The sequence below is a fragment of the Gopherus evgoodei genome, chromosome 1 (assembly GCF_007399415.2).
Source record: "Gopherus evgoodei ecotype Sinaloan lineage chromosome 1, rGopEvg1_v1.p, whole genome shotgun sequence".
Lineage (NCBI taxonomy): Eukaryota > Metazoa > Chordata > Testudines > Testudinidae > Gopherus > Gopherus evgoodei.
The window spans coordinates 252,019,893-252,037,527 of NC_044322.1; the positions used below are offsets into that span (position 1 = coordinate 252,019,893).

General features: G+C 44.0%; 1 protein-coding gene across 3 annotated transcripts in view; it reads right to left on the bottom strand.

The window, feature by feature from the left end:
* Positions 1–17,635, bottom strand: part of ADIPOR2 (adiponectin receptor 2) — an 81,007-nt gene that overhangs the window by 38,448 nt on the left and 24,924 nt on the right. For all 3 annotated transcript variants that reach the window (XM_030543008.1, XM_030543005.1, XM_030543015.1), the window contains exon 2: positions 5,128–5,350. In XM_030543008.1, coding sequence (XP_030398868.1) covers positions 5,128–5,277 — 150 coding nt within the window. In that variant the 5' untranslated portion in view covers positions 5,278–5,350. The remainder of the gene's footprint in view (positions 1–5,127; positions 5,351–17,635) is intronic.

Genomic DNA, 17,635 nt, shown 5'->3' on the forward strand with positions numbered 1-17,635 from the left:
AGCTAAAGTGCATTAAACTCATGTGGACACTCTAAATCAGTTACAAAACGGCCTTACTGCACTTTATTTTAATACCCCAACACATAATTAAGGAGTATGTACCGAGGCACAAGAAGCAAGCAGCTGCCTTAATAGACCAAGATAGGCATATGATGGCAGACTATCAATCCTACTAACAGGCTTATAAAATGCCTTGGTATAGTACTATACTTGGCTAATGTGCATGGGTAACTCTAATCTCTACTGGATGGTGTTGTCTGGAAGTGTCTAAGCACCACACTTTTGATAGTCAAAGATTGTTCTCAAGCTCAGTTGAGAAGAATCTGTGCTTTTGGCGTGGGCAAGCCACAATTATCTCTAAAGTCAAAATGAAGCTTCATAGAGCTATTGGGTACAGTAAACTGACAGTTAAGTCCTAGATGACAAATATTTTACTGTATTCAATGAAAAAAAGACTACATTAACAGAGTTACCATTTCTTGGTGGTATGTTGTCCCCTCACAGAGTGGTGAGATCAGCAAGAGCATCCAGGTAATGAATTCTGCCCTCCCATCGAGTTAAGTTTGGGGGGACAGAGATCTCCCTTAAATAGGTGAAGATTCAAAATCCACTGTTGCCTTACTAGTGTTAGGGCAACCAAAACTATTCTGGCTCCTCTTTTTTTATTCTTTATCACTCCCTGGATGAGAGGGAAGGGTGGAAAAGGAAGGGAAGATTTTCTACAGTCTAGGACGGGGTGGGCAAATTAAGACCCGCGGGCGGTTTAAAGCTGGCCTGTGAGCTCCAGCCGGGGTGCCGGGTCAGGGGCCGCATCACACGGCTCTCAGAAGCCGCAGCATGGCCCCATTCCAAGTGTCGGGGGCCGCTCCACGTGTAGGAGCCAGAGAAGGGACATGCCACTGCTTCTGGGAGTCGTTTCAGGTAAGCGCCACTCAGAGTCTGTACCCCTGAGCCTCTCCCCATGCCCCAATCCCCTGCCCTAGCCCTGATCCCCCTCCCACTCTCCAAACCCCTTGATACCAACATTGAGCACCCTCCTGCACCCCAAACCTCTTATCCCTAGCCCCACCCCACAGCCCACACCCCCAGCTGAAACCTGCACCCCTTCCCACACCCCTGATCCCACTCCAAATCCCTCAGTACCAGCCCAGGGCACTCCTACACCCCAAACGTATTCCCAGCCCCACTCCAGAACCCCTCACCCCCAACCAGAGCTCTCACCCCCTCCTCCACCCCAACCCCAATTTTGTGAGCATTTGTGAGCCACCAGACAATTTATATTCCCCGATGTGGCCCTCACGCCAAAAAGTTTGCCCACCCCTAGTCTAGGAAAAGGCATCTTATACGGAGAGACTTTTGTCCTGTTCTCGAGCAGAACTTATGCAACTGTGCAATTATGTCTGGTCAGAAATATATCTGTGTTCTGGTATCCCTTCACCCTCCCCTGCCCCCTTCCAGGTTGAAGATCTCATCTATCACCGATTTCTTTAATGACTATTTGTGAAGTTTCACTATCATTGTCCTCAGTTGATCTGCCAGGCTGTTGTCCTTACATGCTAGATATAGAGCAACAAGGATAAATGTTGCATCAGATAACACCCAACTCCACAGCACAACTGCCTCTTTGCAAGTTGGAAAGCGCAAATCCCTCCCTTCTTCCTGTTGTAATCCATCCATCTTGCCCTTTGATATTTATATATAGTTTTTTTCCCCTTGAGAACTAGAGTGTGACTTAATTTATTAAAATGCACTCCCCCTCCACACTGGAGATGCCCAAAGTGATTGTTGAGGGAGGGTTGAAAGATACCCCTCAGAATGCTGAGAGAGCCATGTCAAGCATAGAAATATATTTCTTCACATGGTCAGCTATGTAAACATGCAGTCTGCATTTGGTTTGTAATTAAATGCCAGACAATGCTGCAGACTCATCATCCTGAGCAGAGTATAATGTGAATGAAGCCATGAGGCCTGTGAGACACTAGCCTCGGTACATGGACACACACCGCCGAATCAATGTGCTTAGTGTGGACGCATGCACTTGACTTTATACAATCTGTTTTTAAAAAACGGTTTCTGTAAAACCGGAATAATCCCGTAGTCTAGACATACCCCTAGAATGAATTTCTAAGTGGGATTTTGACAAAGCACTGCTATGGCAGAGCCAAGCTTCAGAACTCTTCCTGGAAGAAAGAACTGCTCCTTTAAAGGGAATCCTTTGCATATGTAGCAATAAGGATTTCTTGATTATCTTAAGAACTAACTTCTTCAAAAGGCACATGTCAACTATGTCCTTGGAAAGGGCTTCTGACAAGATTTAAATAAGGATTAATAAATATACCCTGGTGTCTTAATGACTGGCAACTGCCGACTGGTACTTTCTAAATACCCAGAAGGCAGCAGATAAATCAAGAATCTGTACCGAAGTGATCTTGTCCAACCGGGTGGGGGTGGGGGGGAAATAGATTTGTGGTGCCTGGTCTGAAAGATGTGGAAGTACACTTCTTTCAGATACAAGTTCCTGAATAGGGATGGAAGGAGGGGTGGCGGAAGGGAATCAAATTGAGTGGCATAACTACCTTTTATTGACTCCAGAATTCATTTATCTGACATTATGGAATGTAATTTGGCCCTGCTAATAGGATGCAAACGTGGAAACTAAGTAAATGGATTCCTGCACTTTGGCTCTAAATTCAGAGGCAGACACTAACAATCTCAAACCAACTGTACCTCACTCTTGGACCTGATCCGGGGGCAGAAATTGGAACTTTTTGTACAGTGCTCTTCCATCTTCTATCCCTGAAGTACTAGGAGCTAACAATGGACTTTTTCCTTGGGTACAGACCCCTTAGATGTATTCAGATATGGGAAGTTGTGGCCAGAGCTCCCTGCAACAATAAGACTTGCATACTGTTCTGGCTCCTTGCAAGCGCTTGGGTAAGAGCGCTGCAGACAGAGCACCTTGTAATGGGCTTCGAATGTTAGGAAGACTACCGGACAAGAGGCTCATTTACTGAAGTCAGGTATTTTAGCTTTTGAATCTGCCATGAATCCAGTAGTTGGAACCAAAATCTGAACTATACAAAACTAAAAATAAGATTTAGAAAAAACCAAATAGGAACCAACACTAAAATTAACATTAAGAACAATACTAGCTAAGGCACAGATTTCTATAGAGACATGGGTCTGATGGATATGGAGAGGTTCACCTCTGTCTGCTGCTGTAGCTGAATGGAATCAACATGGCAGATGGTGCCTTTTACACACTCTCCCCTTCAGAACATTCCAAAATGCAAGGGGGGGGGGAGAAGGACACCCGAGTCCTCTAATAGGCTACACTATGAGAAGGTTTCACCATCTGAGTTGTACCAGACGGCACATCCCATGAGTGGGAACATACAGAGGACCCTCAAAGCACATTTATACAGGGCCATAGGTTTGTGCAGTACCTCTTTAATGAGAGGAAATGATAAGTGCTGCTGAGCCAAGAGAAGAAGCACAAGAGCATTCATTATATAAAGCTAAATAGTTAAATGTTTCTCCCCACTGTAAAGAATGGTGGGTATTATGATTTTATTCTAACTTCTACCACCAACTCATTAAGATCTTTTGGCAAGTCACTTAATTTACAGCGATTCAGTTTCCCCACCTGTAAGATAGCCACTATTTTCTTGGAATGTGGGGTAGCAGCATTGCTCAGGTTTGGCCCAGCTGCCTGCTGGGGACACAGGGGCTGCCACTGCCCACGCCCGAGATGAGTAGGGGGTCAGGCTAGCTCTCAACCTCCAGGCCCAACCCAGCAGGACAGGAATTGCCACTGCTTGGGTAAGTGTGGGGTAAGCTCACTCACAAGCCCCAGTACTCCATCTTTTCCTCATGGGCTGGGATGAGGGTTGTAGAGCCTAGATGAAGGGTGCTGCTACAGATAGTCTATGCCTCCTCGGTGAGGAAAAGAGGCCCATGCTGGCCTGCTACGATTTTCAAGAGGTAAAGCTGAATTTCATTTATTGGGTTGGGTTTTGTTTGGTTTTTTTTGATCAACAATTATGGAGCAGTCACATTAAACCCATGACTTTTCTAAATTTACTGTGACTGCATCATGATTTCTGATGAAAATCCTGTGACAAATCTGAAGCCCTAATAATTAAACACTAAAAATCAGTCTACATGCCACCATTAATGACTGCAACATTAACACTAGACATTGACTGATGCTGTGAAGTTAAGTCTATATATATATATATATACACACACACACACACACACACACACCACCTTCCATCTGTGTAAAGACAAATTATATATATAAAAAAAATTCTGTATCAAACAGATTTTGCTTATTTGTAATCCTTTAGAAGAGCAATGAACACTGGCTGTTTTTCACTCTTGTTGCAGGGATATTTTAAGCTGAATTAAGTAAATCTTTACAGTTAACTCTGTACTAACAGCCAATTTGTAGCCTAGCAGCAGACTGAATTATGCTTCTGTACAAACCCATCTCAAACCACAGCATTTCTGTTTACAGACATTATCAGCAAGGCACAGTGCTAGTGACAGGCTGATTTTTCTAAACTACCCAAATGGTCCCTATCTTCCAACACAATGGAGTAGCATGAGTCCTCACAGTCATACAGCTGTTAAGGCACAGAAAGGAGCTGCAGTTTTATTTCTTCCTGGACAATACAAAATCTTTAGCTTATGATGAAGAAACTCATCCAACATGAACCAATTCAGTTGACAGAGCATATAGCTTAGTTCCACGTATCTAATGTGCAGGAAGTTTACATATATGTTTGTTCTTAGAGCATATTGCCTGTTTCCCACTCACACCCCCTTTCCCACGTATACTACACATTTCAGATACGTTTCTACTTTATTATAAGAGTACAGACTTTTAAAAACAGATTAGAGACTCTTAGGGCCAGATTTTTAAAGGTATTTAGGCACCTAGTGGGCTTTTCAAAAGCATCTAGGTGCCTAAATCTCATCATTTCAATCCCATTTAGAAGGGGCCGAAATATCTTACAAAATCTAGCCCTTAATTCATACATTCCAAAACAATTATGCAGCACCTAAGAGTCAAGTCTCATTTATCCAGAGTCATTCAGAGTTTCAAGGTACCCAGCTTACCTTTTGCAAGTCCAAGGATAAAGCTGGCTCCTCATCAGAGTGGTCATCATCATAGTTTGACTGTCTTGCACTGTCGGGCATGTGTCCTTTCCTGAGCCGTAGGACTGGCTCTGGAATAACAGTGTTCTCGAGATCCGTTAGTTCGTTCATGAGACACTGGGGGCCTTCTCAGAGAGATTCTGCTCCCTCTTGTGGGACGGGTTTTGAAGACAAAGTGTTGTCCCTGAAAAGCAAACAGTTTACATAGCTGAAGTCTGAGAGATTCTAGAAGGTTGGTTAGGCATATGAGACACTGTCATAGTATAATTCCCCACTCTGAACCTTAGCGTCCAAAAGATGGGGTACCATCATGAATTCCTCTAAGCTCAATTACCAGCTTAGTACTTGTAACGCTGCCACCAACTAGGAATTCCAGTGCCTGGTACACTTCGGTCCCCCCCAAAACCTTCCCCAGGGACCCCCAAGACCCAGTCCCTCTGGATCCTAACACAAGGAAAGTAAACCCTTTCCCTCACCATTGCCTCTCCCAGGCTTCCCCTCCATGGGTTACCCTGGAAGATTACTGTGATTCAAACTCCTTGAATCTTAAAAACAGAGGAAAATTCACTTTCCCCCCTCCTTCTCTCTCCCCCTCCCAGACTCTCCCTGAGAGAGAAAGTAATCCTAAGAGAGAGAAAATGAACCTCTCCCCCCCTTCCCTCCCTTCTCCCCACCAATTCCCCGGTGAATCCAGACCCCGTCCCCTGGGATCTCACACCAGAATAAAAGAAAACAAATCAGGTTCTTAAACAAGAAAAGCTTTTAAATTAAAGAAAGAAAAACAGTAAAAATTATCTTTGTAAATTTACGATGGAATATGTTACAGGGTCTTTCAGCTATAGACACTGGGAATACCCTCCCAGCCTAAGTATACAAGTACAAATTAAAATCCTTTCTGCAAAATACAAATTTGAACTCCTTCCAGCCAAATACACATTTGCAAATAAAGAAAAACAAACATAAGCCTAACTCACCTTTATCTACCTAGTACTTACTATTCTGGACATATAAGAGACTGTATCAGAGAGATTGGAGAGAAACCTGGTTGCACGTCTGGTCACTCTCAGAACCCAGAGAGAACCACCAAAAACTAACAGCACACACAAAGACTTCCCTCCCTCAAGATCTGAAAGTATCCCGTCCCCTGATTGGTCCTCTGGTCAGGTGACAGCCAGGCTCACTGAACTTGTTAACCCTTTACAGGCAAAAGAGACATGAAGTAGTCCTGTTCTATTAACCCTTAACTATCTGTTTATGACAGATACAGTTACCTGCAGGGAGATTTATCCAACTGATGCCTCTGCTCTTACAGGACTATCTGCGGCACCTCTTATTAGATGAGACTTCCATTTGTACTCATATGACCAGTAATTCTTAACCATTTCTCTGGCTCTGGTGTCCTTTAAAGGTGACAAAAAATGTTCCTTTCAAAAGCACTAGCTAATATGTTCCCCAATATGACAGTCAACTCACAACATAAAGCTAAAAGAGTTTAATAAAAATTTGTTTTTGAAACAAATACTCAACATTGATACTATGGAAGTTCTTTCTAGCTAACTCTGTACTTTTAGACAGACAACTAAACCACCATAAAAGACACACTATAATCTTTATAGAGTATTCCTTGGCACATGGCAGGCACAAGTCAGAGTTCCAGCTCCTATTTACATTAGACTTCTTGGGAAATCTCCCTTTCCTACATCAGCACTCCCTTTCTTACACCAGTAGTAGTAATTGTCTCTCCACTAGGGTTTAGGCAGCCATTGGTGTTTTTACCACCATGTCCTATAGACCTGTTAGACAAAAACAATGCTATGAGTGCCTGCTGCCATGTCATAGCCAGAGTCTTTGCTTCTTTCTGGTCCCCAAGAGTCATTTTCTATCCTCTCAAGATTGTTAAGAGCCATTCCTGGAAGTGAAAAGAACAGGAGTACTTGTAGCACCTTAGAGACTAAACAAATTTATTTGAGCGTAAGCTTTCATGGGCTACAGCCCACTTCATCGGATGTATGCAGTGGAAAATACAGTAGGACGATATAGATACACACAAACACACACCATATGAAACAATGTGAGCGATTACCAGCAGGAGAGGAAAAAAAACAAAAAAACTTTGTAGTGGTAATCAAAATGGTCCATTTGCAGCAGTTGAAAGAAATTGTGAGGAACAATGCGGTGGGGGGGAAAGAGAACAAACATGAGGAAATAGTTTTACTTTGTGTAATGACCCATCCACTCCCAGTCTTTATTCAAGCCTAATTTAATGGTGTCCATTTGCAAATTAATTCCAATTCATCAGTCTAGATTAAATTACCATAAGGTGCATGCACAACTGGTTGAAAACCTATATTCAAAGTGTATTTATCAATGGTGGTTTGCTGTCAAACTACAAAGACACATCAAGTCTTTTACAGGTCTGTCATGGGCCCAGTACTAATCAAAGTTTGCATTAAGATAGGGGTGGGCAAACTTTTTGGTCCAACAGCCACATCTGGGAATAGAATGAATGCTCACAAAATTGAGGTTGGGGTGTGGGAGGGAGTGAGGGCTCTGATTGGGGGTGCAGACTCTGGGGTGGGGCTTGGACCGAGGGGTTCAGAGGGCGGAAGGGAGATCAGGGCTGGGGCAGGAGCATGAGGAGAAGCTCAAGGGTGCAGGCTCCAGGCGGCGCTTACCTCAAGTAGCTCCCAGAAGTAGTGGCATGTTCCTCTCCCACTCCTGCGCAGAGGTGTGGCCAGACAGCTCCGCACGCTGCTCCATCTGCAGGCAGCACCCCTACAGCTCCCACTGGATCACCGGAGGGGGCCATTGGAGTGCGCAGAAGCTGGAGGGGGGCCATGCCACGGCTTCCAGGAATCACGTGGAGCGGCCCCTGACTGAAGTGCCGGAGTGGTGCAAGCCCCAGACCCCGCTCCCCAGAGGGAGCTCAAGGGCCGGCTTAAAATGGCTGGTGGGCTGGCTTTGGCCCACAGGCTGTAGTTTGCCCACCCCTGCATTAAGGGCTTGAATGATGTAATACAGAGTACACTTATAAAATTTGCAGTTGACACCAAACTGAAGAGGGTTGCAAGCACTTTGGAGGACTGGATTAGAATTCAAAATTACCTTGACAAATTGGAAAACTGGTCTGAAATCAGCAAGATGTAAGTCAGCTAAAAACAAGGCAAAGTACTACACTTAGGAAGGGAAAAAACAAAATCTACTACTACAAAATGGGGGATTATTGGCAAGGCAGTATACAGCTGAAATGGAGCTGGGCTTATGGGTGATCACACAGTGAACGAGCCAGAGTGACGCTGCCACAAAAGAGTCAAGTTTCATTCCGGGCTGTATTAATATGGTGTGTCGTGTGTAAGAAATGAGAGGTACCTGTTCTGTTCTACTCAGCACTAGTGAGGCCTCAGCTGGAGTTCTGTGTCCAGTTTTGGGTACCATGCTTTAAGAAGAATTTGAACAAACTGGAGAGTCCAGAGGACAGAAAAAAATGGAGAGGTTCAGAAAATATGATATATGAGAAAAGGTTGAAAGAACTGGGAATGTTTAGTGTACAGAAGTGAAGATTGAAGGAACATAAGTCTTCAGGTATGTAAAAAAAGAAAATAATTAATCACTGTTCTCTTTATATGTTCACCAAGGGTAGGATAAGTAGTAAACAGCTTTAGTTTGCAGCAAGGTAAATTTAGGTTAGATTGGGGGGAAAAGGTTTCTAAATACAAAGATAGCAGCACTGGAAGAGGTTTCTTAGGGAGACTGTAGAATCCCCATATTTGGAGATTTAAGTGTCAGACAAACACCGGTCAGAGATGGTCTACCTATACATAATCCTGCCTCAGCACAGGGGGATGGACTAGATGACCCTCTTGAGGTCCTTTTCAGCCCCACATTTCTATGATTCTATGTCCACAATAAAGTTTCAGATGATTAGGTATAAGAGATTCCCATAGTCCCATCTGTGCAGAGTTGGTTATATAGTGCTTACTACCCTTCTGTATGTAAGGCGAACAGAACAGAGAAAGAGCAGACTAAAATCTATTGTAATAGAGATAGCTAAAAATTCACTTTCCTAATAGAACTTTTCCATGTGAGCAATTACTAGTTGCCACATGAATATCTGATCACAAATGGGAAAGAAAGTGGGCTACAGTCATGAATAGGAAGGATAAATGAGTTTTATTAAAGTGTGGTCCACACTGAGTAGTTGAGAATCCCTAGAGCAGGAGTTGGGAACCTTTTTTCCTATCAGGGCCATTGACCCGAAATAAATAAATAAAATCAAGCAATCAGTCACGGGCCACACAAAAATAAAAAGCAAGGGTCTGATCTAAAGGCTATGCCATTGACTACCCTGGTCTTTGGATCAGATGCTGTGATGCGGTTCTTGCCCTAAATCAGCCCTATCATCCCATGGTGCTGTTGTGTGACTCTCCTCTGAATTCCCTCAGGTTGTCAGTATATTTCTGGGGGGCCCAGAGCCAAGTATAGGATCCCTAGGAGGGTGGCAGGACCCAACTCCCCAGAACTGGACCAAGAGGGGCTGTCCTCTCCCTGTTCCCAAAACAGGACACTTGGGTGGGCCCCAACTTCGGGTGGGTGGACAATGATGGGGAAACTGAGGCCACCTCCCCCGAGCCCCTCCAGCCAGCCTTGTGGGGGGTGATGGACCCAGTAGTCCCAGCCAATTGGCACACACCCAGCTCCAAGAAGAGACGCTGCTCTCCAGCGGCAGTGGTCCTGTCCCACCACCCCACACCAGGCCTGGCTCCCCAAGGGGAAGGCCTACCTTTTGAGTATTCTTCTGCTGCCACTGGGCCGTCTGCTCACTTGCCCTACTCCCAAGGGCAGATTAACCACTAGGCAAAGGGGGCATGCCCCAACCCTGCTTCCCAGCTGGAGCACCAGGTAGGTGGAGCAGGGCAAGCCCACAAAACCGCTCTGCAGGCTGGATGAAATTAAGCAACAGGCTGGATCTGGCCTGTGGGACATAGTTCACCAACCCCTGCCCTACAGAAATATATTTAAGTAACTGAAAAGTAAACATGATAAGGAGCATCTGTTTAGTAGGTCACAGTTAAAACACTGCCCCCTCATTTTATAACATTAAAATGCACATGCTCACTGCCAAGTCTGACAGACTCAGAAAGTGAGGAGATTGTAAGTGTCTCATTAAAACACATAGAAACATCTTCCAAAAACCCAAGTGTCTTAATGTTAGCAACAGGAGAGAACATGGCTGTGAATAGACTGTACAACTCAAGTTTAGAGCATTTTTTGCTGCATTCCTCACTGGAGATTCCATTTAAAGAAAAAAGGTTTGCAGTTGCCATGATACAACCACTGAGAGATCAACCCTTCTCAGTGACTTATTCTGATACCATGGTGATAGCCACAGTATAAGAACCTAGAAAGATAAACTAATGAGCTCCTGCTACAGTTAACCCAGCTTCAGAAAACTGTCTACAGTCAAAGAGCAACAAAGATGTGACCTCCAAAGATTAATTGGACCTTATAAAATCCTGTCTACACTAACATTTAGCAAAGTTTATTACAGTTAATGACATGCCAGGCTCTACTTATGGCATATAAAGACACAACATGGTTAATACTCCAGTAGTAACTATGGTAAGCTAACATGTCACCTTTGGCAGTAGTTTTACCTGATACACGGTTGTCTTCCTGTAACCAGGACACAAATTATGCAGCATATTTCACACCCCTTAAGCAGTTTAACCAGACTTGTAAATTTGTGGATGTAAGTATTCTGCCTAGTGTGGATGCATGTATTCAGACAAAGGTGTTTATAATCAATCTAGCTTCTTCCCATATACTGGCACTAATAAGCTGTCACTGGCCTCGGGCCCCCTCTCTGAGCAGATACCAGTTAATTGCAACTGGATCCAACTGCTGAATCCGACTTACTGCTAAGCCCCACTAGGTCTGGGTAGTGACCAATCACAGTTCCTAGTTCTGGGGGTCTCGGGCACACTCCCAGATGCAGACACTGGCATCCTTCTTTGGCTTTGGGGTCCCACAATCTGGCCATGTCAAGCTGGGAACCAGTGCCTGAGCCCCAGTAGCTTAGACACATTCTCCTCCAGAGTCCATCTGGCAGTGGGAGGTCTAGATTTCTAGTTAACCAACTGAGGAACAATGAAGGAGTGGCAGTAAACTAGTAACACAGGCTTAAGCTGGCTCTATACTTAAAAGTTAGGCTTACATGTGTGTAAGATCACATCAAAAGTCTGTGCTGTGTGTGTCCCTGGGGTAGGGGCCACTGCCTGTGCTGTGTGTATCCTGGGGGACAGGGAGTAGGGAGAGAAGAGAGCATAGAGCTGTGGCCGCTGGAATTAAGTGATAAGTCATTCACCTGCACTGCCCTGCTCCTCTGTCATCTGTGACTATTGCGCTGCCTCTACCTCGCCACGGAGCCATCGCTGGCCTTGCTTCTCGGGAGCCTCCTGCTGTCCTGTGCAGGGGAGAGCCCAGCCCGGGGCAGATCTGGGTGGGGGTGGATGTTCGGGTGTCCTCCTGCCCATTGTGTGCTCAGGTAGGCAGAGCACACCCCTAGCCTCATCCCATGTCCTGTGCAGACACCCAGAACCTGCCCCATGTGTTGAGGGCAGGGGGGAGAGAGTCAGCTCAAGACAAGCCTTTGGAGCTGCTCAGGCAGGAGAGGAGGCAGCTGCTGTTCTGGACACCTCCTTGCTGTCAGGATGTCACCCCACAGCTTCCCCCCGCACCTTGGATGAAGTTTGCAGCAGGAGGGAAGATGCTGCCCCTTCCCCCACCGGTGGCTCTGGCCTCTTTGTGGGCTCATTGGGTCCAGTCTGTGCTGCAAGTAAGTGGCTCATGAGGGGACCCAGGCACTCTTGTGTTGCCTCGAGTGCCCTCCCCCCAACCCTGTATGTGTCTATCTTCAAGACCCCAGCAAACCCCCTCACTCCTGCCACCCAGCATGGGACAGAGGCTGGCTTCTTGCCCTCCGTGTTTGTGCCCTTGCCCAGGGTACTGTCCCCTCCATGCACCTTGGCGGTACATTCCCAGCCTATACATAGATTATTTATTGAGCAACTAGGCCAAAACTAGCCCAGACTGGGCTACTTTAAGTGACTTTGGGCTATTAATGCAGTAGAAATTTGGCAGCCACTTTTGCTTATTTCAGTCTTACCACCGCTTTGCTGGTATAGGAATACCAGTATAGTATATCAAGTAATTTACTGGCCCCAATCTTGCAAAGTCACACCTGTTATGTTACCCCTGGCCTGGTTATAATTTTTGGTACTGTGTCATAGTATCTTTCCCAGACCTGAACCTTAGTGTCCAAAATATGGGTACTAGCATGAATTCCCCTAAGCTTAATTACAAGCTTAGATCCTGTAGTGCTGCCACCAATCAGGACTTAGAGTAGAGCACCTGATAGACTCTGGTCCCCTCCAAAACCTTCCCTGGGGACCCCAAGACCCAAATTCCTTGAGTCTCACAACAAAGGGGAATAAACCATTTTCCTTCCCCCTCCTTTCTTCCTTCCAGCTCTTTCCCGCCCTGGGTACACTAGGAGATCACCATGATTCAACTCTTTGAATCACCACACAGAGAGGAATGATACCTTCCCCCCTCCTCTTTTCCCTTCACCCAGAGGCAATCCAGATTCAAACTCCATGAATCTAAAACAAAGAGGAAATTCACTTTTTCCTTCTCCCCCCTGCTCTTTCCCTTCTCCCCACCAACTCCCTGGTGTACAGACTCAGTTCCTTTAAGCCTTAACTAGGAGAAAAAAATCAGACAGGTCTTAAAGCAAAGCTTTTAATAAAAAGAAAAAAGTAAAAGGTTATCTCTGCAATTTAGATGGTAAAAAGTTACAGGGTCTGTCAGCTTAAGAAATTGGAGAAACAGCCTCCTCCAATAGAAATACAATTAAAATACTTCCAGCCAAATACACATTTGCAAATAAAGGAAAACAAATAAAAAGACTATACCGCCTTTCTACCTTTATACTTACAAAATTGGAATAGAAGATTAGAGAGCCTGTAGGTACATGTGGTCACTCTCAGAGCCCAGAGAGAACAAAGCAAAACCCAAAAACACAAAGGCTTCCCTCCACCAAGACTTGAAAGTATCTTGTCTCCTGATTGGTCCTCTGGTCAGGTGTTGCAGGTCACTGTTTGTTAACCCTTTACAGGTGAAAGAGACATTAACCCTTAGCTATCTGTTTATGACACACTGGTAGAACTATTTCAGTTTGGGTTGAGGGAAAGGATAGTTATACTTCCAATTGAGATAGTTACACTGGTACAACCCTCTTAGGTCTGGTCTACACTGGCCGGGGGCGGGGGGGTGTTTGAGAATCGATCTAAGATACACAACTTCAGCTATAAGAATAGCGAAGCTGAAGTCGACACATCTTAGATCAACTCATAATCACTTACTTCGCGTTCTCGCGGTGTGGGATCAATGACTGCCACTCCCCCGCCGACTTTCCTTCCGCCTCTTGCCGAGCTGGAGTTCAGCAGTCAACAAGAGAGAGCGATCTACACTACACCCAATAAATTGATCCAATAGATCGATCGCCTCCCACCAATCCAGCAGGTAGTGTAGACGTACCCTTAGTTTGGTACACAGTTATATCACTAAAAAAGGTACCTTATGCCTAAATAGTTTATGTGACAAGTCTGGGTCAAACTGTGAAGGCCATGTTTCGAGACTGTTTTCTGACTAACTTTTGCTCAGCATTGAAATCTCCATGTTGGGTTAAAATATCCAGGTGGTTTTGAAAACTGGTTTCATCTTGACAGGGTCAGTCTGTTCTAGATATTGTATGCTCATGCTAGATTCTGCTGGTATAAACTGTACCCACACAGTAGCCTTTTGCTGGTACAGGTATTTTGGTCACAAATCACATCCCTGATCAACACCGCTATGCCAGAACGAGTCCTAGCTTAGACCTGGCCTGCTTGGTAAATGGCTCTGTTATGGGGGGGAAAAAAGAGATGCTGGATAGGAACATTTTGGGAAAATCAAACACCTTTTAGTAGTACCCAGCATCTCTTTTCCCACATAACACAGCCGTTTACCAACCAGGCCAGGTCTACACTAGGATTCTTTCTGGCATAGCTGTGTTGATCAGGGATGTGATTTGTGACCAATATACCTGTACCAGCAAAAGGCTACTGTGTGGGTGCAGCTTGTACTAGCAGAATTCAGCATGAGCACACAAATCCACACTAAATCCAAGAGCGTGGAAGTTGAGCAATTAAAGAAGTGATTTTCAGTCTGCTTAAATTTGTTTTGTTGTTAACATTTAACTTCAATTACTAACTTTTGTAGCTAAAGTCTGAGCTCTTGCAACTTACATAAAGGGGCAAGATTGTTGAATCTTTACATCTAAGCCTCCCAATTAGATGTCTTCCAGCAAAACCAAACTCTATATTCTTAATACTTAAAAGTAAAACCAAGCAGGAAAAAAGCTTTTAAAAATCTTTACGTTTTCTTTATACATTTTAAAGGAAAAAAGGTACAAGACCAATTGTTAAATTCTTTGGCGGTCACTTTTAACAATCTGGAACAAATAAAAACCAGGTCTCTCTCCCACCCACTCCTCTGTCCCCAGATAAAGAGGCACATCTACACAATAAAGAGCTCTGCCTCCAGTAAATAGCCAGTGTGTCCAAACAGCTGCTTTTGTAACCTGCAAATTGTCAGTGGACACTGTGGGCTGAGCAATTCACAGCAGGCTGCGCAGGCAGGCAATCAAGCACATTCAGAAGCATTCAGACCCAAAGAAAGGGAAAAACCAGGGACCTGTTTACACTAAAAATGCCTCTAGCTGAGGGGACCCAACTATATTGTTATCCCACTCCTACCCACTGACAGGTGGGCAAACTGTATGGCAAACTGGATCGTCAGAGTTTTATTGGCACCTCATGTCCAAAGTTAGTCAGTTTGGGAAAGCCTAAATTAATGTCCTGTTTACAGTACAAATTGGAGGACTGCTGTAACAGTTATACTTTGCTGTACACTGGACCCAAGGGACTAAAGTTTTGTCACAGAACAAGTTAAAATGGGAAACAGACATTATAATTTCCCCCATACTGTCTCACTAATGTGCCTCAACCCAGGCCTATGGGGACTTATTCTAGAGCAAGAGAAAAGTTCAGTCTCCACCTTTGACTCCCTTTTGATAGTTGTTGAGATAACTAGTTGTGATAATCTCCTCTGGGAATCCAGAACTGTAAGCCACTGTGTTACTCCTCTGCCTGAACAAGAGCGAGCTTTGCTTAAGATTAGACTGACTGTCAGCTCCCTGCCATACCAGTCTGTCCAGTTCACCAGAAAAAGTCAAGATTCTGCCAGTATTAAACTTGGCCTATTGGCAAATAGTGAACCCCAGTTCCCCAGAGACATCTCACAGGATACTCAGAAAATAAATTTGATTGCTCCAAAGAGACCAAGCACACACCAGCCTTTTAGATTAGCAGAAGACTCACCCTTTACTTCAACATAACAGCACTAACAGTTTACAGTAAAATTAAGAATAAGTTTATTAACAAAGAACAGAGATTTAAGGGACAACAGGCAGAATAAGTGTCATAAACAGATAAGAGTTAATAGAACAGAAGTACTTCATATCTCTTTTGCCTGTAAAGGGTTAACAAGATCAGTGAGCCTGGCTGTCACCTGACCAGAGGACCAATCAGGGGACAGGATACTTTCAAATCTTGAGGGAGGGAAGTTTGTGTGTGCTGTTAGATTTTGGTTGTTGTTCTCCCTGGGTTCTGAGAGAGTGACCAGACGTGCAACCAGGTTTCTCTCCAATCTCCCTGATACAGGTTCTTATAGATTCAAAACAGTTAAGTACTAGGTGACAAGGCGAGTTAGGCTTATGTTTGTTTTCTTTATTTGCAAATGTGTATTTGGCTGGAAGGATTTTAATTTGTACTTGTATACTTAGGCTGGGAGGGTATTCCCAATGTCTATAGCTGAAAGACCCTGTAACATATTCCATCTTAAATTTACAAAGATAATTTTTACTGTTTTCTCTTTATTAAAAACTTTTTCTTGTTTAAGAACCTGATTGTTTTTTTATTCTGGTGAGACCCCAGGGGACTGGGTCTGGATTCACCAGGGAATTGGTGGAGAGAAAGGAGGGAAGGGGGAGAGAAAGAATTTTCTCTGTGTTAGGATTACTTTCTCTCTCAGGGAGAGTCTGGGAGGGGAAGAGAGAAGGAGAGGGGAAGGTGGATTTTCCTCTCTGCTTTAAGATTCAAGGAGTTTGAATCACAGTGGTCTTCCAGGGTAACCCAGGGAGGGGAAGCCTGGGAGAGGCAACAGTGAGGGAAAGGATTTACTTTCCTTGTGTTAAGATTCAGAGGGTCTGGGTCTTTGGGGTCCCCGGGCAAGGTTTTGTGGGGACCAGAGTGTACCAGGCACTGGAATTCCTGGTTGGTGGCAGCGCTACAAGTACTAAGCTGGTAATTGAGCTTAGAGGAATTCATGCTGGTACCCCATCTTTTGGATGCTAAGGTTCAGAGTGGGGGTTTATACCATGACAATAAGAGAAAGAAAAGGTTACAAAAACACAAATATTACACACTTTCTTGTGCCTAAAAGTGAATTCTAACAAGCTAGATCTTTGACTAGAAACAATTTTTCACTAATAGCAACTATCAACAGTTCCTGCCCTTCAGGCCAAAAGGATCCAAGATTCACAGGGTGCTGTTAGTTATCCATCACTTAGAGGAAATAGTTAAGGGGTTCTCTCTCCCTCTTTTTGTAGTCCAGTACCAGTTACGGTGGATAACATTCAATGATTTTAAAAAAAAAAAAAAAACACGATTTTTTTAATAAAATGCTTTTGAGGAAAAACCTCTCTTAGCTCAAAACACATCTCATTATGGAATAGGGATTATAAATTCTAATTCTCTAGTATGAGACAATAGATTCATGTAATGTTTAGTAAATGAGTTCCAATAGTTCATGGATTAGGGACCCAATCTTATGGGGTTCCAGGGACTTCCATATAGATTATTTAGGTTCATCTTTCTATCTACCCAATGGGACTCAGTGCTCAGTCTAGAAGATACCATCAGAGATGCTTAGTTTTGCAGTTCTCAAACTGTGGATTTGTCTCTCCAGAGATAACATGCTTGTTAACAGCAGACATGTTTTTAAATAAATAAATAAAATAAAGAGAGGTGAGAAATAACAGACCTCAACCCTATTGTCCCTCTGCAAATTTGTGTACACAGAGTCAATCCTTTACCTCTCTCTAAAAATGCAGTTTCAAAAAGTTCAACGAATAGAAGATTGTTGGGGGCAGAGTAGATCTGGACAAGGAGAAGAAATTTGAAGATAAATGTGAGAAGGGAGGGACATATATATGTTTGTCTTGTTAAAATATTATTTGTTTGCTGTCGAAGAAAAAAATCCAGAATACTTAACATTGTTGTTTTAGTTAACTAAAACAATTTAAATG